This window comes from Protomyctophum bolini (assembly GCF_963924005.1).
Source record: "Protomyctophum bolini genome assembly, chromosome: 4".
Classification (NCBI taxonomy): Eukaryota; Metazoa; Chordata; class Actinopteri; order Myctophiformes; family Myctophidae; genus Protomyctophum; species Protomyctophum bolini.
Window position 1 is genome coordinate 26300666 of NC_137865.1, and position 21155 is coordinate 26321820.

Genomic DNA, 21155 nt, shown 5'->3' on the forward strand with positions numbered 1-21155 from the left:
ATTTACTTATTTACCATTTACTTAAATTGCAATCCGTCGACAACAACGTACATCATCCAAACAACTATAGGCCTGCTAAAGTTGTCAACTTTGAAACCCACATGCGCTTTCTGTCTGGTTTTCCGAGGCTACTATACTACTACTACTACTACTACTACTACTACTACTAGGCTACTACTACTACTACTACTACTACTACTACTACTACTACTACTACTACTACTACTACTACTACTACTAATAATAATAATAATAATAATAATAATAATAGTAATAATAGATTAATCAATTAGTAATCATGCACTAAACTGGTATCAAAGGGTAAGGATGCCATAAAAGCAAAAGGTAAATACAAGTAAAACAATACTTTTTACCTCCTCTATGAGGATTTCCTGTTTTGACTATAGTTGTGTATATTCGTACTAAATGTTTTGATTAATTGAAAATGGTGGGCCCTACTGTAAACAAGTGTAATGGTGTCGTCCACAGGCCACTCGCATGCAGTCACGTTTTTTCTATTGAGTTGTAGGCTTACTGTAATTCTGCAAACTGTTAATAAATATCACACACGCACGCACACACACGCACACACACACACACACACACACACACACACACACACACACACACACACACACACACACACACACACCACACACACACACACACGCGCGCGTCTTCCATGCTTCCATATCCATTGCAATGTGTGGAGCGCTGGCTTTGCTTTGCCTCCATTTCCCTAAAAGCATTTCGGCAGACGTCATCGTGTTATTGCGGAAGTGCCGAGATTAGTGTAATGTGGATTTTTGACAGTTGCATACCCTCTCTCTTCACCCTAACGTTAAGACTCAATTGTGCTTTTGTGCCACCGTTGTTATTGTGACAAATACAAATTATGGCAGCTTTAAAATACGCCGGTATGGACGACACTGATAGCGAAGATGAACTGCCTCCTGGATGGGAAGAGAGGTCTACGAAAGACGGATGGGTCTATTATGCAAAGTAAGCAAAGCCTGGGCTCAAATTAAGCAGCATAACAGTGACATTAACACAATAATAAGGATCTACTTAGTTAAAAACTTAGTAATAGCCTAGGGCGGTTGTGTAATATAGCCTGAGATTGTCTTGAGTTTTACATGGAAGCATGGAAGCACAGGTGTCATTAATTACGCCACACCAACCACAATTAAGGCACTATGTTCAGTGTATTGTCCTCACTGGAGGAAATGTGGTCCGTGTGAAACTCGTGGAAAAGTGGAGATGTTTTACTTTAAGCTGGCACGTTTTCGTATACTACTAATTTTCTGGCCCATAGCTCTAATGCCAGACCAGAGCTAGTATAGTACTATAGTACACTAGCTAATAATAGTACACACGCATGCAGCAGCACTACAACTTTGCCGCCACTATATCTATGGAGGCTGTGCTGTAGCCAGGGTATATAACATTAGCCCCTTTCGGGACCCTTTGTTTACCTTTTATGTAGATCTGGCCCATAGCTAGAGCTACCTTTTTTCTGAATTTGGAATGTCCCAAATACAGAAAAGGGTCCCGTCCTATGATAGTGTAATAAATGTGGGTTATATTGTTCTAAAAACAGTAGGAATAAATATCAGAACCTGGAAGCACCACAGAGACAACAATGTACATTAATGTACATGAGTGATCTTTGTTAATTATAATGCTCAAAGGTTACAAATAATAATATAATGCTCAAATGTTATAGAATTAAGAGAATGATACAAAATACGTATTCAATACAGTGTATTAATCCCAACTAGTAAAATGTAGTCTTAGTGTGTGATGCCGCCCAACTCCCTGGGGAGATGCATGCTGGACGACATGGCAATGCGGACAGTGACAGCGTTCAGTCCGAGTCTGTGCGAGCGAGAGCAGCCAGCAACTCGCATTGTAGTAGGTCGGCAGAGCAAGGTGAACGTGTACTCTATAAAGTCCCACCTAACTAACTATACAGGTCTCCCCTCCTGCTGACTAAAACAGCTAGCTCCCCCTCACTAACTGTCTTTGCCGCCGGCAAGACTATAGCTTGCAAACGGCCCCCTCCCGTCCCCCGATCCCGTGCAAACTAAGTGTCTCTTTTTTCTTTCTTTTTGGCTTTCGCCTTTATTTTGTATATTTTATGAGGGACAGACAGTAGGCTGACAGGAAATGGGGGGAAGACATGCAGTAAACTTAAAGGCCGTCGGGATTGGGAGTCGAACCCGCGGCACACTGCCAGACTGGATTAGCAGCCAAGGTGCCTGGACCACTGTGCCATGGCCCAGGCCCTAAGTGTCTCTTTTATAGTGGCGTCCGACCTATACCACCTGAACCCAATGCAGGTAATCACTGTGTCCTCATTTGTCACACCTGCCTGTTATGTCATCGATGAGTCTGCGCTCTACACACATCACACTAGCTACATGAAAGTATGTACTATGTAGCCTACAGTTTCCCACAGCTATTCTAGGGCTACGTTTTACAGAGTCACATTCTAATTCGTTCCCTATGGTGCAGAGGATGTCAAACGAAAGATAAAACGTTGTACCCATAGATCTTAAAAACGTGGATTACAGGCATACACACGTACGTAAAGACAGACGTACAGAGACATGGTGCATTCATAGATAGAAGATAGATGTAAGCAGATGTGGGGGATGTGTGTCTTGGTACATCCATGTGTACATCTGATTGCTAGACACCTTGAAGAGTTCAAAGTTGATTTGAGCTCAGCTTTGTTTTATCATGCTGATGCCTCACCTGATTTATAGTAGATATCTATTTAATTAACACATTGGTTCTGAACATGCAGAGAGGGACCCACAGGGGCAGGTACCCTCACAGTTCTGTACACTCACAGTCTGTGGTCTAATGCATACTAAACTGGGGGTCTGTTAAAGACGTTGAGAAGCACTGCATTAACCCCTTTATATAATTAGATGGTCCCATTTTCTTTATTTATCTTATATTTTTTTGGCCAGACACACTGTTAGAATTTAGACAATCAGAATTCACCAGTGCTGCTGCAGCAGCTGCCTGGAGGAACCCATGGGTCCCCTCCAGGCAGTGCAAGCTCCCCGGTTTTGTTCACTCTTTAAATGAGTGCATAAACAACTACCCTGACAACTAAGTTATGTAATTATCTGACACTGCCATCCTCAGCCTATTGCACAAGGATAAGAGCTCATCCACCTACAGTACATCTCAGAGATACAGTTGTGCAATAGTGTGACAAGCACCACTATTGTAAGTGTAAGTGGTGTTCACATTAGGGCTGCAACTATCAATTATTTTGTTAATGATTATTCTAGAAATAACTTTTTTCAATTCATTGAACAATCAAGATTTAGATACAAGCTTCTTAAAAAGGAATACATTATCTGAATGGATTACGGGTAACGAATTAGCATTAGTATTTCCTTCCATCCATTCATCTTCAACCGCTTATCCCATAGTCGGGTCGCGGGGACAACAGCTCCAGCCTCCACCAGGGTGCTCCAGACTTCCTTCTCCAGAGCAACATTAGTAAATTCCTCCTGGGGGATCCCGAGGCGCTCCCAGGCCAGTTTAGAGATATGATCCCTCCATCTGATCCTTGGTCTGCCCCGGGGTCTCCTCCCAGTGGGACGTGCATCGAGGACCTCCCTAGGGAGATGCTCGAAAGGCATCCTAAACAGATGCCCGAACCACCTAAGCTGGCTCCTTTCCAAGCAAAGAAGCAGCGTCTCTACTCCGAGTCTCTCTTGCGTGACTGAACTTCTCACCCTATCTCTAAGGGAGATGCCAGCCACCCGTCTGAGAAAACTCATTTCGGCCACCCCTGCCGCTCCGATTCTCTGGCTGATCTCCTTCTCCGTCCTTCCCTCACTCGTGAACAAGACCCCGAGATTGGGCCGGATGGCAACCGCAAGTTTGCCAGTTCAAACACGGGCTCCCCCAGAGTTAGTGTCAAAGTGTCCTTGAGCAAGACACTGAACCCCTAATTGCTCCTGATGTGCTGGTTGGTGCCTTGCTTGGTTTCCGCTGCCGTCGTTGTATGAATGTGTGTGTGTGAACGAGTGAATGTAATGCACAACACCTTGGATAAAGGTGCTATATAAATGCACCATTTACCATTTATCCCTGCCGCCGTACACTCTACTGCGAACCGGTCCAGTGAGAGCTGAAGGTCTTGTACCGATGGTGCCATCATGACCACATCATCTGCAAAATGCAGTGAAGCAACCCTTAGCTCACCCAGCGATATTGTGGCACGTCTGCCACGATTTTGCCTCGAGATCCTGTCCATGAAAATCACTATTTATTAGTATATTATTTATTAGTGTTAGAATTTATTGTGTCTAATTAGGTGCATATGTCTTACTTGTCAAATGTGTTAGTTTTCATTATCTTTGGCAGTTCCTTGTTGACAGTAATTGTTTTATATTACACTTTTCAGCATTGGAGTTGGACCCAAACATCTGGCATAGTTTAGTGACAATTGTAATCTGACCTTTCCTCACCACTATTTCCTCTGTCTACGTACAGCCATGATGAGATGAAGACACAGTGGGAGCACCCCAAGACCGGGAAGAAGAAACGCTGTGCTGGAGGTTTGGTTCTTTTTCTGGTTGTCACCATGCACTACATCAATGGTTCCCACACCTTTTAGTTGGAGACCCAAAAGAGACATTTGATGTCTCCCCTGATGAATTACTCATCCCGGGAAGTCTTGAATAGATGAAAGATATTTGTTTTTGTCGCAATCCTTAAAAACGAGCAGAAATGAGAGAATTCATTGAAATTAATTGAAAAAGAAAACATCGAACTATATCAGAAATCTGTTTATAAACACCACACTCAGGTTTATGTCTGGCCCATTTGCCAATGAGGAATTTAGATTGTCCTAGAAGTCATAGAAGTATTGCTATTTCTTGTATTATAAATTGTATTGTATTATAAAGTATGTGTATTATATATTATGTGTATGGTATTGTATTATAAATTATGTGTATGACTCTCAGTTTATGTTTCAGCGTCTGTTGGTATGTCACGTTTTCTTCAATATACTCTGACATGGTTGAGCATCCAAGTCTTATATACTGTGTGACTGTGTGTCCATTCAGTGGATGCATTGTACTAATTCATACTGACAAAGGGGCATTGATGCCATTTACAGTTTTAAAACAATGTATTTCTATTCCCATAGATTTACCATATGGATGGGAGCAAGAAACCGATGACAAAGGGCAGATCCTCTATGTTGAGTAAGTTTCAGTTTGCTAAATCCTCAAATAGTGAGTTTTAACCACTTCGGTACAAGATCGGGCTGCTAGAGTCACATCTAAAGTCAGAGTCTAGAGTTCACATATCCAGCGAACCAGTGCAGCGATAGTTCATTGAGACATGGAAGTCAGAAGGTATTTTATAATTCATTCTGCTCCTTTAAATCAGCTGTCTCTCTCCACGTCAACTCCCTTCATTCTCATTTGCTGCCAGCTAACTCACGCCCACAATTCAATCAGGAGGTCCTTTTAAGCAGTCACTACTCTGTGTTCTCTCTGCATGCCAAGCTGACTCAGGTCACATTCTCACCTAATACTTCGGTAGACTCATGAGTATGGGCGGAGATTTTGGGATTCTTGCATATTTAATTTGCTGCGGTTTGCCTTTACATCCGTAGCAATTGGAAACGCAGCAGGGGGGACCTTTGTCAATGTGTTCCATTCATAAACCTAGCCTAAAACACAGCCTACAACACAGTGAAATGAAATCTATGGTGATAAAATTATACTCATAACGTGCATGTGTCGTGCCGTCTGGGACTGGACCCCCCCCCCCCTCTCTCTCGCTCTCACTATACGCACGCAGCCACACACTGTTCTTTTGGGCATGCAGGCACCGCGCTGAGCGCACTGATATAACAGACAGCAGCACAAAATGTTTACACGTTTATTGAGATGAAAGTTCCAGTCCCCACTAGTCCCCACACAGTGACAGCACTCCATGTTTACGGCACGCACAGACAGACAGAATATTATGTAGGCTATAATACCGTACTATTACACTGCACTGCAGTGTTTATGTGTTTTCTTAAGCAATTGATTAATGTACTCGTCCTCATTTCGATCAGGGCTTCAGTCTCCTCATTCGACCACGTCTATCCACGGTAACAGGACATCTTTGCGCTGCGTAAAATATGCTTTCTCCGTCTCCAACTGTGTTCAGCTCCTCACCCGCAACATTGTTTGCTTAATTTCCTTTATTTACTGCGGATTGCATTCACACCTGCACCGAATTGTAATCAAGTGTGATTGGAAGCGAAGTGAAACCCCCGTTTTTGCTCGGAGTATAATGCGGTTCTTTGATACGCATTACGATTCGAATGAGCCTTCACACCTGCCAAACGAAGTGCACTTTTTGAAAATGCGCAGCAGAATTCGTTTTAATCGCAGCAAAGCTCTCTGGTATGAATGTGACCTCAGTGGTTGTTCAGATGTCAGCGTTCAAATTCCCTCCACCTCCCCGGCCTCCTCCCTGTGGCATATTGGACTGTGAGATCGTTTGTTGCAATCACACAAGAGGCAGAGTGTTGGCTCGTCGATCATCTCCATCGATTGTCTTTAATGGTGAACGGGGAGGAAGTGTGAAGTCTTTAACCTCAACATTTCTTCCACAGAGAAGACTGATACCGTGGGCCATATTTTTGTCAGTGCCTTAACCCTTATCCCTAAACTTCTTATTTTTACTATTTAGAAAAACATCAAATAAAATTGTTCAACTAGTCAATCATCAACACATTGTGAGCTTGTAGATTGGCTATTTGAAGGCACTGATGAAAATAGGGTTCCTAAACTATCCCTTCTCTTAATCTGCCTGGTTAGTGGCTAAAAAGGTAACCACATACAGTACGGTAACGGCCACCACATAGTGTCACCTGAGACAAAATTGTCCACATCATAGAATAAATGACAAAATCATTCCATTAATAACTAAAACATTGCACCAGCATACATCGGCTGACATAAGTTGGATAGTAGTTTAATCGCACAATCAAGTGAAAGATTTGACCATTTTCATGTTGTAGGCTACAGTAACCTGTATACAAATGTATAGCCATACAGTAGTACCCAGCACCTTAACACAGCTGTAAAGTGTAACAATTCCCAGTTCACACTGATTAAGCTTGTGCCCTGTTGATTCCCTCAGCCACCTTACCTAGCTGCAGTCGCTGTCCAGGGTGCTGAAATATCCCCTCAGCTAGCTTCTCTCCCCATAGAGAATAGCCATAGCCACCAGTGGCTCTGGGCCCACAGCAACACACTAATACCAGCAAACAACATTATGATTCAGTTTAAAAACATAGGGTCCCATATTTTGTGTGTAAAGGAATATAACAAACTTCCCACAAATTTTGCGGCGGGCCACTCTTTCTCAAGTCTGCTCAGATGCAGACTTACATGGGACCAAAGCTTGCTGTATGCATGCCATTAGACTTCCTTATTCTAGACTTCTAACGTGGGAAGTTTGGAAAACTCCTTTACACCCAAAATATGGGTGTAAACAGTACATTTGGCCCATAATGTTTAAAAAGAAATGATGCAGAATCTTTAAATGTGTAACATCTTTTTCATTACTTACTCGGCTGATGTAATTGTTCACGATGGCGATACCTGACTCCAGCGCTAATGCACATTTTTTGTTGAAGTTTGTTGATGTGTTTCCTCTTCTGTTATTCTCAGTCACATCAACAAGCGGACCACCTACTTTGACCCCCGTCAGGCATTCACAGTGGAGGATGTTGTGCTGAAGCCAAAGCGTTACGATGGAAACACTTCGGCCTTAGAGATCCTTCAAGGTTGCGACCTCTCTGACAAGGTGGTCCTCATTACCGGGGCAAACTCTGGGATTGGTGAGTTTTCAAGTGTCCCACTGTCTCATTTTAGTCATTGTTTTTTATATAGCAAATATTTTAGGTGCAGGAAAATGTGTTTTCATAGTAGAGCCACTAGGTGGTGATGTGGTATTACGCTACACTTTTTGGGGCGCCTGACAAGTGCCTTGTTATTGTCCCCTGCAAGCAGAGTCCCCATATTATCCCTCTAAAACCAGGCATTCATCAACATTAGCCTCTAAAATGATACACTTAGGCTCAACAAATCACTCACTAATACCGAACATGATCGTATTGAAGTTCATTAGCTGGGCTGAATTGGATGTCATTGTTAACTGTAATGAATGGTGTCCATTTCTGCCCAGCAAATGCATGGCTCAGTATATAATGGTTTGGAAACAAATGTATTTCCTCTTTTATTTAGGGTGAATTAGCACAAGCAGAGGCCATTCATTCAGACTAGCCGCTTTGTTCGGGGACGGAATAACGACAGCGTTGAGGGGAATCAAACAAACATAAAATCACTAATTGTCTTTATATTCAAATCCTTTGTCCCGAGCACTGTGAGGACAATGTAACGGCTGTGTGGACGGTATATCTCACAACGCCACCACAGCATTCACATTCACAAGCGCCTGGGGACCCCGTTTGAAGATTGAGGGCGTTGTGTGAACTTCTTAAATACCTCGCTGACCTGGATGACTCTATAATAAGTTACCTTTTAGCAGTTGTTTGTTCTCTCCATTTGTATTTTTCACGAAACAAAGACGGAGGAATTGCTCGTCAGTCAGATTGCGTTTGATGAAGCGCACCATGTGATTAATGAATGCTGCACACGCACACACAGATGATTAATGAACGCTCCCCGTGTTTACTTTAGTCAGAAAGAACATGTGGTAGCTTCTGAACAACACGTTGTACCTGTTCTTTGGACAACCCCTTTGTTGTTTCAAAATAATTACAATTAGTGTATGTGTAAAATGTTCAATGTGGTCATTTACAAAAATATTCATGTTTTAGTAGAACCATGTTGCAACTTGAACTGGCTGCAAATTCATGAGCATTTAAAAACACTGAATCCAGTCTCATTACATATAGTAAAGCATTTTAAGTGAATCTTCTAAACTGCTATAGTCTTTTGTTAAAAAAAGATGAATTACAGTTTTATAGAGGGTAGGGAAAAGCAGCATTTGGTTTTGACCACAAGAGGGCAGAGGAGTTCTATGTGGATCATTACAAGAAGGATTTATAATCGCAATATAATCTTTTATTTTATTTTTTACTTTTTTACTATGGATTGAAATCTTGATAAATTCAATCAATTAAAATTTGTTCTATGGTATATTTTGAAATGATATATCCTCAAATGATCAGCATAATTATGGAAACATGGTTTAGAACACAGAAATGTGTATTATATGTTTGTGCCAATTAAATATTTAACATGATAAAAAAATCACTTCTATTTCCAATAGCAGTGGAAGTTAAATATGCAGTTACCATAATTAACAGTATGCCAATAGTAAATGTCATTACTAGTGCGCTCCTTTGCCTTTGCAGTGGTCTACCGGTGAAATGTGCTTATGCCAATTGGTTTGACACACTTAGAATTTTAATGACATCAACAGTGCTTCAGTTCCAGTTTCAAATCTATTTTCCTAGCCTTGTAAATAAATGTTTCTTCCACTGGAAATGTGTAACATTCTTTTAAATTATTATTAGTAATAGAGATCCTAGGACCATTATTTAACAAGCAAATTTCCATTTCAGGCTCTTAATTTAGCTCTTAATGCACGTGAATGTGAAATGCATAATGTGAGTTTATTTATGCATGAAATGTAATAGTGTATGGGTTTGTGACCAGGCTTGATGCTTCGTTGGAATAGTGCTGGAAGGCGAGACAGGACTGTGGCTTGTCTCGCCCATGTGATCACTGTGCCGTGTTCGACACATTAGTCTTCCTCTCCACGCTCTCCTTTTGTAAATTAAATACCACTACCGACCTGGAGAGTGTTTTTAATTGTTATAATGTGAATGAACGATCACCGCTTGTGTTCACTCTTTCTCTCCACTCCACTTTCTTCTCTCTCTCCCTTTCATTTTTTAATTGCCCCCCCCCCCTCTGTCTGTCTGTCTGTCTGTCTCCCCATTGCTCTCTCTCTCTGTCTGTCTGTCTGTCTGTCTGTCTAAATGTGTTCTCAGTCCTATAGACTGGTGGCTGTACACCTGTACCTCTGCATTGATCTCTGAGTAGCTTTGACCCTGGCCCAGGCCTGCCATCCATCCCCATTACCCACTCCTGCCCTGCTCCTAATTCCCCTCCATTGAACTAACTCTCAGCTTATTTACTGGCCAAGGGTCCATGGCACACATGTCCTTTAAAGGGGACATTTTCATGGTGTCAGACCCCAGTGCACTTTTGCCTTTCCCTTAAAAGAATAAAATAAAAATCACACCCGTGTGAAGGTAGGGGCACTCTTATCATCGTACATCATCTCGTTCCGGCCAATCAGAAGTTGCGTCCTCACCTTCGTCATCAATGTTTGTGTTTACGCAATGTTTGCGTTTACACAAACACTCAAAATTGTCCATTCATTGTCCATGGCATTTAATGTTCGTGTTAGGACAACATTTTGGTTACACAGAATACACGCACCAAAAGCTGGACATAGGAGGGGCTATCGCCCCTCAAAAGAATAATTATTATATACAGTATATAACACACACACACACACACACACACACACACACACACACACACACACACACACACACACACACACACACACACACATATATATATATACATACATACACACACACACAGGTATGCAACGAGAAAACGGCTACATTTAGAATCTCAGGATCTATTATTATTAGCCTTTTTGTTTTTGCATGATTATCTTTTTTTCCACATTAGTCGGTGGAATAAAAAAATGTTGCATTCAGCAGAACTTCTTCTCTAAAGATAATATATATATATATTTTTTTTTTGTTGAGGCAAAGCTATATTTATATTGTGCTTTGTTAGCACACACACACACACACACACACACAGCTATATTTGCGGTGCTGTGACTGCTCTGGTGGGACCCGCCTGCTGCTGCTACGTGTATACGTTGAGCTGTCAGGGGACTCGCCGCGGTCTCCACGGTTCTCGGGTGCCATTTTGTCAGCGTAACGTGTGCTGAGTAGTGGTCAGGGCTAACATGCTGACCCTCTGTGTCTCTAGCAGTGCGACACGCATGCTGGCACATATATATATATACACACACTATACAAAATAAATGAACAGTTTACTCTGAGAGTGTACCTGGTCCATTTGGTTATATTTGTACACTGTACACTCTGAGTTACAAATGGATAAGAAAAACTGTGTGTGTGTGTGTGTGTGTGTGTGTGTGAGAGACACACCTTTAATATATCCCTCATGCTATTCAAGTAATCCATCAATATTTCTGATGCACGCAAGCGGGAAAAATAATGTTGAGACATGGTCTTTCTAACATCGGCTTGTGTTTAAAACAGAACGATGTGTCTGGGATGTGTCGTCATCAAAAACATCGAGTGGTGACAAGTTAACGGCTGCATTGGCTCAGACAACTTTAAGAACATTTCTTCAGTCTTATACGTTTAAATAGCCTAGACTGCTAAAGAACTTTCACCTTTAGACCAGTTATAGCCTGGTTTTAGACGGACGTCTAATATCCGACTATTGTTCAGTGGAATGTTCTTATTTTAATTCAGTTTCATGTCCCGTACATAAATAGGCCTATGGTATGTTCAGAATTTCATTAAAAAAAAATATATATCTTCAACCCTTTCTCTCAGCAACCATGCATTGGAATCGACAGAGATCGACCCGCAGTGTTGAACCCCTCCACCTCTTCCTTGGTATAGTGTAAATCCACACAGTGTTGAACCCCTCCACCTCTTCCTTGGTATAGTGTAAATCCACACTGTGTTGAACCCCTCCACCTCTTCCTTGGTATAGTGTAAATCCACACAGTGTTGAACCCCTCCACCTCTTCCTTGGTATAGTGTAAATCCACACTGTGTTGAACCCCTCCACCTCTTCCTTGGTATAGTGTAAATCCAGTGTTGAACCCCTCCACCTCTTCCTTGGTATAGTGTAAATACAGTACAGTGTTGAACCCCTCCACCTCTTCCTTGGTATAGTGTAAATCCACACTGTGTTTTTGTTTTGGGTGGAGGCCAGGCCAGTGTTGAACCCTCCACCTCTTCCTTGGTATAGTGTAAATCCACACTGTGTTTTTGTTTTGGGTGGAGGCCAGGCCAGTGTTGAACCCTCCACCTCTTCCTTGGTATAGTGTAAATCCACACTGTGTTTTTGTTTTGGGTGGAGGCCAGGCCAGTGTTGAACCCCTCCACCTCTTCCTTGGTATAGTGTAAATCCACACTGTGTTTTTGTTTTGGGTGGAGGCCAGGCCAGTGTTGAACCCCTCCACCTCTTCCTTGGTATAGTGTAAATCCACACTGTGTTTTTGTTTTGGGTGGAGGCCAGGCCAGTGTTGAACCCTCCACCTCTTCCTTGGTATAGTGTAAATCCACACTGTGTTTTTGTTTTGGGTGGAGGCCAGGCCAGTGTTGAACCCCTCCACCTCTTCCTTGGTATAGTGTAAATCCACACTGTGTTTTTGTTTTGGGTGGAGGCCAGGCCGGTGTCGGAATATGAAGCGGAGAAAGAGTTAGGCAGGCCAGGCATGGGGAATAGCAAGGAGGATTATAGGGGGACGGAGTGCTTCGTAATGTCCCGTCGCCATCAGTATCTCTAAGACACTCCTGTCCCCGCAGCAGTGGTTTAGGACTTCCCAATGTTATTCGTATTCATGAAAAGACTAACCCAGTCGTCCCATGTTTGCCTTGATCCCGCTGTTGTTTCGGGTGGATTAGGTGTCAGGCCTGTGCACTCTCTCTCTCTGGATGGAGAGATCTAGTAAGCAGATGCAGTGAGGAGTCGCGGAGCCGGGGATGGGGGGGGGGGTGGGAAGTGAGCCTCTGTGTGCAGATTAAACCCATAGCCTGGCTTTGTGGCTGATCATTAGATTGAGGGAGATTTGTTAAGCATAACTGCCATTAAATTGGCTGCAAAGCCCTGGTATTTACTGCACCGCTGTTTATGAATAAGGACCCCCTTAAAGACCCCGCGCGGCGATGCGTTAAACCCGAGCCTCGGTAAGAGGAGGGACGATGCATTATTCATAGTGTGAGGAATTAGATGGATAAAAAGATGTTCCTGGTGAGGGTGGCATGCAGCGTCAGTGTCTGTGTGTGTGTGTGTGTGTGTGTGTGTGTGTGTGTGTGTAGTCTTGAGCGTCTGCGAGTGTCAGCGGGTTAGCTGACATCCGGAGTGTGTCCATGTTTATATTTGCAGCATTCATGTGTCTGCCGTGGTGGGACAGGGTGTGTGTGTGTGTGTGTGTGTGTGTGTGTGTGTGTGTGTGTGTGCGGATGCGTGTGTGTGCATGCGTGTGTGTGTGTGGCCTCGATGGTAGGTTATGTTATTGTAACTGAGCGAGCGAGGAAATCGAAGAGACAGGGTTTTCTTTTTTTTCTTTTTCTTTCATGTCCTCCCTGATGAATGTGTTTATTGGCTACGTAATGAGAACCAGTTATGGTTGGTTAGTCAAATTATTCAACTTTATTAACCTTGGATGAAACTGGCTATATGCAGACCCAAACCACGGTGTAACATGCAAGGAGAGTGTTAACGCTGGAGGCCAAGAAGGGCTCAATAATGATTACAGCTCTAATATAATAGAAGTGAAGTGCTTTAAGAGAGGATGGGATACATATATGTGCTCAAAGGCTGTGTGAGTGAAATAAAATGAAAAGGGGGTAGCGCCGGGTTATTGTGTGTAGTCAAGTAGTTTATAGACCTATCGAGTTTACAGTCTGCAGATGATGAGGGGACAAAAGTTACATGAAGGGGGGGGGGGGGGGGGTTGATGGAAGTGATGAAAATAGCCCTCGCACTCTAGAGATGTACGACGTGTCTGTACGCACAAGCACACTGTGTGCGTGCGTGTCTAGAGAATATATATGGTACGTATATTTATACACGTGTATATTTGGCCTTGTGTGCTATAATGTTCATGGTTTTTCTGCTTGTGTGTGTGCATGTGCATGTGCGCGTGCATGTGCGCGTGCATGTGCGCGTGCACATGCGGTAACAGTGGTGGAAGGTGAGAATTGGGGGACTGAGGTACATGGGGTATAAAGCCACTCCTCTCGTCTGGAACAGCTCTATACCTCTCTGTAATTACTGACCATACATTCCACTTTTGGGAGGGGGGGTGACAACACCCCTCCTCTAAAACTAATGGAAAGGAATTAGAAGGTGCTCCTGCAAAGCTGGGATGTTCTTTTGGGTCTGGAAATTCACAGCAGCAACAGGAACAGGTGTACTCATCATTGAGACACTCAGGAGTTAGTGTTCTTGGGGTCTAGAGGGATAGAGCCTGTGGGGGTAGAATTGCAGGCCAGAACTGAGGTATATCACTAGGCCCAATTTAGAAGAGATTTAGTTCACCTGTGTGGAAATGGTGGAATTCTGCCCCAATCCACCTTACTTTTGACACAAGGAGGGAAAAAAAGAGTTGCCCTTCACCAGAAAAAGAACACAACAACCCATAGGAGTGATTAGTCTATTTGCAGAATTTGGTTTAAAGAACAGCAGCTGATGAAAAAGGAAGCCAGAAGATCGTTTTCCCTGTTTCCCATGTTCATTCATATCTTTTCATAGCTCCCAGGGATATCACAGCCTTCACAGGTACCATATTTTTTGCATGCTGAAAGTAATAATCGTAATGATTTGAGAATAGTATAACTTGACCATTATAAACTCATGTTACATACATGTTCAAGCCAATGGTGCCTTGAGGTGGATATGTGATATTTAGGCAGCTAGTGTTTATGGTGCGGAATGCTCCAAAACATGCTTACCCATAGGTCTTGTAATGATCCAAATTGACTTTCACTTTGCCCACATGTACTGGGCTTATTTTAGCTAAATGCCTCTTTGGATGCAGATCAAGTTAAAGAGAGAGAGTCGGCGGCCGCTCCGTTTGCCAAATAAACACGTTCCCTGACGAGGCTGGTAATGATCTCATTACGTTGAGCCAATACACCTGTGTACGACGGGGATCCAGGGAGGGTCGGTGGGGCGGGGAGGACAAACAAAGCGTGAAATCACTAAATCACACTCATTATTGGGGATATCAGGAGGGCCAGGATCCTAATGTACCATGAAGAGCATTCACTGCTTAATGGAGATTTTTTCCCCCCACCCATTTTTTACACAATACAGTAGAATACATTTTGAACAGTTTGTGGAACCTTTTTACTGTATATAAATATATATACTGTATATATTTTTTACTACAAAACACGTGTGATTTGATGGTTCGGTGAGGCTGGACTGTGCTGTGCGTTCACTTCTGCCAGATGTCTACACTCAGACTGGGGTTGACACTTGAAAGTGTAGAGAATTCTCCCTTTCTTTTTCTCATATCTACTGTGCACGGACTTCGCCATTGTCTGACAGAGACAAAGAGCTTTGAGGACTGTTCCAGGCCCAACATTACAGCTACCGTACGGCCTACCGCGTGTTGTAAAACAGCTCATGGCGTCTGTCGATCCACCAGTGTGCAACCGAAACCCTGCAGTGACCTCTCGTCATGTTCCGGCGTCAGCGTGCGACGGTGAAACAGGCTCCCTTTTGTTGTACACCTGACCAGGAACTCATTTCAGCATGGCCCCTCTTTACCGGCAACACAGGCATGGGGGTGGGGGGGAATGCCTCTGTACAGCAACGCCACTCTCGTTATTTCACAATTAATGTCAAGCCCTTGTTATTTGTCATTGGAAATACATGGCTTCGTCGCTGCTGTTGTTGTCGCTGCCATATTCTAATTTGTTCTCTATTATGGAAAACACTGGTGTCGATTAATTTCACTTTCATGGTTTGTACACACAACAAGTGAGCGTGAGAGAGTGTGAGGTGATGTTTACTAGGCAGCCAGTATTCTTGTTCAATTTACTGAGGATGAAATAATCACTGTTTAACTTATGGCGTTGTTTGGAATCCAGTTTTTTTCTCTCTCCCTTTGTATAACTTTTGCTGTTTTGATGTGTAACATTTTAGAATGTGCTGCTGTAGGTATGTGTGTCTCGACAACACTGCAAAGGAGGATGATTGACCTCAATGTCTTTCGAGAATAAATAATGGTTTGAATGAATGAATGAATGAATGTATCCTAGGGCAATACTATAACACACTTCCAAAACATTTTGGAGAGCAGGGCATTTCTTAAGTAGCATGTGTCAAACTATAGGGTGTTTCATGATTCTGAATCCATTGCAAGCATTAGATTTGTACAAAAACCACTCCTTTTTACATGAATTGGGCACATTTGGGCAAGTGGCTGTATGGCCGAATTTAGCCCAAGGAGTATTTTCGTGCAAAATGAATGCTTGGAATGGATTCAGCATCATGAAAATCCCCTAGTTTGACATGTCACATGCTACTTAAAGTGTAATGATTCTTTTGGAATTTTGCCTTTTATATTGTTATTGTACAATATAATACAATACAATATATAGTACAGTATTAACAGTAGACAGAAAAAAGCTAGCGGTAAACATTTCTTTTGCAGATTTGCCACACATTTAGCTAATTTTCTCTATATGGTTTGTGTTTGTGTTGAGTTTGAATTTGTGTCTTGAAGGTAGCTACTCTACTGTGTGTGTGTGTGTGTGTGTGTGTGTGTGTGTGTGTGTGTGTGTACACTCAGCAGCTGAAACCGCTGATTTCTCAATCGTGTTGTTTTTTATTTTCATTTCCATTTCTCGCGAGCGAAACGATCTCTGCACACACAGCTGCAGTCCCCTCCATTACACCTAATAAGGTGTCATATAATTTAATTCCATGCTTCACTTGTCAGAAAGGGCTTCCGATCCCGCTCCAATTTTTGAGTTTTAATAGATATTACTCCTTAACACTCCCCTCACAATTAGGCCTCCCAGTTCCGTTCCTTAATGAAAATCAGATTAAGACGTATAATCTAATTACAGTTCATATTAATCCACCGTCTGATACACCCCCCGCCTGCTGTGCCGCCCTGCCGCCTCAGACCCTCGTCGCCACAATCACTTAGCCGTATGCGTTGGTTTGTCAATCAGGGCACGACGCCCGCTCTGTGCGTGCGTCTGTGTATTGGCTCGCATGTGTTTGTACATATCTCTGCTGTCGGGGAGAAACCACCTAACTCCAATCTTTTCCAGGAAATGAATAAAACCGTATATATATTTAAAACAACGCGATACTGCCTCATCAAAGTTGGTATTGTGACTTTATATATATATTCTTGTATGAGATTGGGAGGGATTGGGACAGTTTGAGGATCCAATGGAGTTAAGAGGTTTTAACTTTTCATTGGTTCAATATTTTTTTAAGGTAAAGGGTGTTCAATAGCATCGATTTATGAAAAAAATACCTCAATAAATGTAGTTACCGGTAGGTGGTTTCCTCCTGACGGCGACGATATTAGTTTTCTTTGTCTGTACTGTGTAAGAGTGCTTCTGAAACATTTTGACTGTGCTCCTGTGCCATTGTAGACTTAGCATTGTGCCACCCCTTACCCCTTATCCCTAAACGTATTTGCCATTTTTAACTATTTTGAAAAACATTTTAAAATAGTTCAAATAGACGATCTACAAGCTCACAACGTGTCAATGTAGTTGAACTACAGTATTTTAACCTGTTTTTCAAAATGGTAAAAGTTTAGGGATAAGGGGTAAGGGGTGGCGCAAAATAGGGCCCTTACTGTTTTGCAAAACGTTTGAAGGATATAGTGAATGTCAGAGGAAATAAAAAAATATATAATGTGTGAGGGAAAAAAAAAGAAGAATCCCATAAATTAATTCAACCTACGGGTTGAAATGACCCATTTAGAGTTGCAATTTAGAAATGAACTTCTCCCTCCATCTTCATTTTTTTGTCAGTTTTATCGTGACTTGTATGATTTGGATGGAGCCATGAAGTATAGTCTTGGACTGATAAATCCTGCTTCTATCAGAGGACCTCATTTGATGGGAGAAACGTCCTTATCGGAGGCCCTTTGATGTGCCTGTAATATCAACGCCAAGGTTCAGTCTGAACGAACGCCGTGGCGGCTAAGTTGTTCAACACTTGACTCCCCATCTCCACAATGGCTGCATAATTGATGGCGTCGTTGTATAATTACAAACATAATTAGTAACCAAGCTCACTCAACCCATGCACACTGAGCGACACCTCCTGCACTCTGTGGTCGGACGCCCAAACTTTATCTCGTAGGAGGAAGAAGGGGAACTTCTCCCAGCAACCACATTAATTCAATCAGCACCATCACTTCAGAGAGAAATGATTAAGTTTCTCCACAAGACCACTGGCTTCTTCCTCAATGAAAGAAATTGCATGGAAAATTGATAGGGATTGTAATCCACCCCCCGCCCCGATCCGACTGCCCTGAGAATCTCAAGAGTTATCTTAAAAAATAGCTTAATCTTGAAAGCGTGGTGCTCTTGCCATCTCTTTCCTCACCATGTCTTTGTCGGCCTATGTCTCTCCAACCCCTCCCCCCCCCCCCAACTCTCACTTTCTCTTTCTGTCTCTCTCCACACTGCAGGCTTTGAGACGGCCAAGTCCTTCGCCCTCCACGGTGCGCACGTGATCCTGGCGTGTCGGAATCTGTCCCGGGCCGGCAAGGCGGTCGGCCTCATACAGCAGGAGTGGGTAAGTGGCAGTGGACTATTTGCCAGGTACTTGAAAAGCGCCTGGACTACATTTGAACTCACCTGACTTTAGGGTCAACATAGTCATGATTGGCTGCCTCCTAGCGACCTTACTAGCGACCTAGTCATGATTGGCTGCCTCCTAAGCCAATGACACTTCGGAAACGAACGAAGAGCTTGTTGCACCTGGCAGTTATGACTGAGTCATTCTTGTTCAATGAATTTCAACCAGCCGGGCTGACTCGCACAGCCATTATGTTTTGTTTCTGATCTACTTTGTGTTTGTATTGCTCGGTGTGAAGTGCGCTCTGGAAACGTATACTGAATACATGAACACAGACTTGCGCATTGTCCATATGTTCTGAAACTGCAAGCCTGCTATCCTCTCAGTGACAGAGGAAAAAGTATGGAGGTCTAGTATTGAAGGGGGGGGGGGGGGGGGGTGCTATAGATTGGCGAGGGAGGGGAGGGACTGAGTATAGGGAGGGAGAGGGCATCTGATAATTACCTGAGATTATTGCTCTAATATCGCAGTGCTTGTGTGACGCGTCCCCCAGATTTACGAGTGTGGGAAAATAAACAAGTGAAATGTGGGTGCTGAAGCAGAAAGAATAAGCCATTAGCACTGGGTTGATTACAGAGATGGGGGGGACTTGAAGACGGAGGAGAGCTGAGTGCTCAGTGCAGATATGGAGAGAGGGAGGGAGAGAGAGAGAGAGAGACAAATGCCTTTGAGTAAGAGTAGGGCTGCGGTGTTTAAACTCCCCCAAGTCTCTAATTGAACTAAGCCCCGAGGCTGTCAGGGCTGCTCCGCAGTGTGAAATCCACTGTACAGATCTATTAATGCGGCCTCTTTGTCTAAATGAGCGAGGGGGAAAAGCTCTGATCTAAATGCCGGGATTTCATAGTCCCAATTGATTTTTCAGCCTTCCACGCGTGTTCCGCCCGTTGGAATTAACCGAGACGTTGTCGGGAAAACTGTTCATGTTTAGAACCGCTTAAAAAAATGAACTAATTCAGCGAGCCCGGGTGAGTGAATGACACTGTTTCCTGTAGTACAATGGCATGTGCATAATGATTTTCCTGTCGCAACCATCGAGCCATTAAAAAGTCCAAAGAGAGCGTCCTCCACAAAGTAAGACTTCCCCAAGCACCACACCACATTTCCTTCATAAGGAATCCCCCTGCCTACACTACAGGTTAATGAATAAAAGTCACGATATCAGAATAAATCTTTAGAGCAAAATTCTCCCCCTCCGGCGACATTATTAATAGATTCGGGAGAAGAATAGCGGGGAGGATTAATCTTAAAGTTGATGGATGGACTCTCCTCTCGCTTCCCATGCTCCCCGCGCTAAGGTCATTTTGATAAGAGGCTATATTTTGGGGGGTCCGCCGTACAAAAGGTCATCATATCTACTTCCAGGTCGCTCGCAGAGTTCCGCCCCGCCTGCCAGGGAGCCGAGCTGCCGTCCCCGATACCGCGGGACGCCCCCTGACCTCTAACTACCTGCCTGCCGTTACTCACAATAGCCTCTTTTCTTTCACCCCCCCCCCTCTCTCTCTCTTGTTCTCGGTCTCTCCTTGGTGCGTTCTTTCCCTGTGTGTAAGTGTACGTGCGGTGGCTCCAACATTCATAGCAGTGGTGAGGAGAGATGTAGTGGTTCTTCTGACAGTGGGGTATAATAGCAGGGTCACACACATTGCGGATAATGGGCAGGTCACAACGGCCACTGGCTGTTAAGGAAGAGCAGGGTCAGAGGGCACATCCTTCCCAGCCAATCATGCTCTGCTCTGCCAGGACCAGCATGCAGCTATACTGTATCAACAGCACAATGTACTGCTGCACAGCAGTGCGTTAAAATTAAAAAATAATTGCGCTCAAACGTTACACAATGTCAAATGGTGTGAGCTTCTGAGATCTTTTTGCACAAAAATAATAATAAAGATAATGACATGCAAAATAATTAATTAATTATAGGGGCGCCGATGGCCCAGTGATTAAGGTGCGTACCACATAGGCTCTGAAGCCTGACAGCGTGCCCCAGGTTTGATTCCCGAGCCCAGCGGCGGAAACATTTCTGCATGCATGCGTCACTCCCTGAATCTCTCCCCATTTCCTGTCTCTCTACTGAAAGTCCTGTCGAATAAAACCAAACACAAAATAAAATAATTATATTAATGTGTTGTCGCAAAATGCCAAGCTACACCTGGTCTCATCGGTGTGCATATACCGTTTGGTAAACACTGCTTGTTGTACAGTACAGGTTCCCAGAAGAGCGAGAGAGCAATCATTGTTCTCAGCTGATATGAATATCCTATTAAATAACGTTGGGGTGAAGTAATCATGGATTTATTTCTCTATTGTTCTGGCTGTGTTTACGTTACACGTGGCAAGCATTATGGGGCCTCTGCTCCGCTCTTCATTGCAGGACTTCCTTCCAATAAGCTCTCTCTCCTGCTGCTCGCCAGCTATCCGTGGTCG

The 21155-nt window shown here is 43.4% G+C and overlaps 1 protein-coding gene across 1 annotated transcript in view; it reads left to right on the forward strand.

Moving 5' to 3' along the window:
- The first annotated feature begins 804 nt into the window (after nucleotides 1–804).
- Nucleotides 805–21155, forward strand: part of wwox (WW domain containing oxidoreductase) — a 194221-nt gene continuing 173870 nt past the window's right edge. Inside the window, exons 1-5 of the mRNA XM_080761067.1 lie at nucleotides 805–1002; nucleotides 4528–4592; nucleotides 5189–5246; nucleotides 7722–7891; nucleotides 18565–18671. Of these exons, the coding sequence (XP_080617193.1) occupies nucleotides 896–1002; nucleotides 4528–4592; nucleotides 5189–5246; nucleotides 7722–7891; nucleotides 18565–18671 (507 nt within the window). The 5' untranslated portion in view covers nucleotides 805–895. The remainder of the gene's footprint in view (nucleotides 1003–4527; nucleotides 4593–5188; nucleotides 5247–7721; nucleotides 7892–18564; nucleotides 18672–21155) is intronic.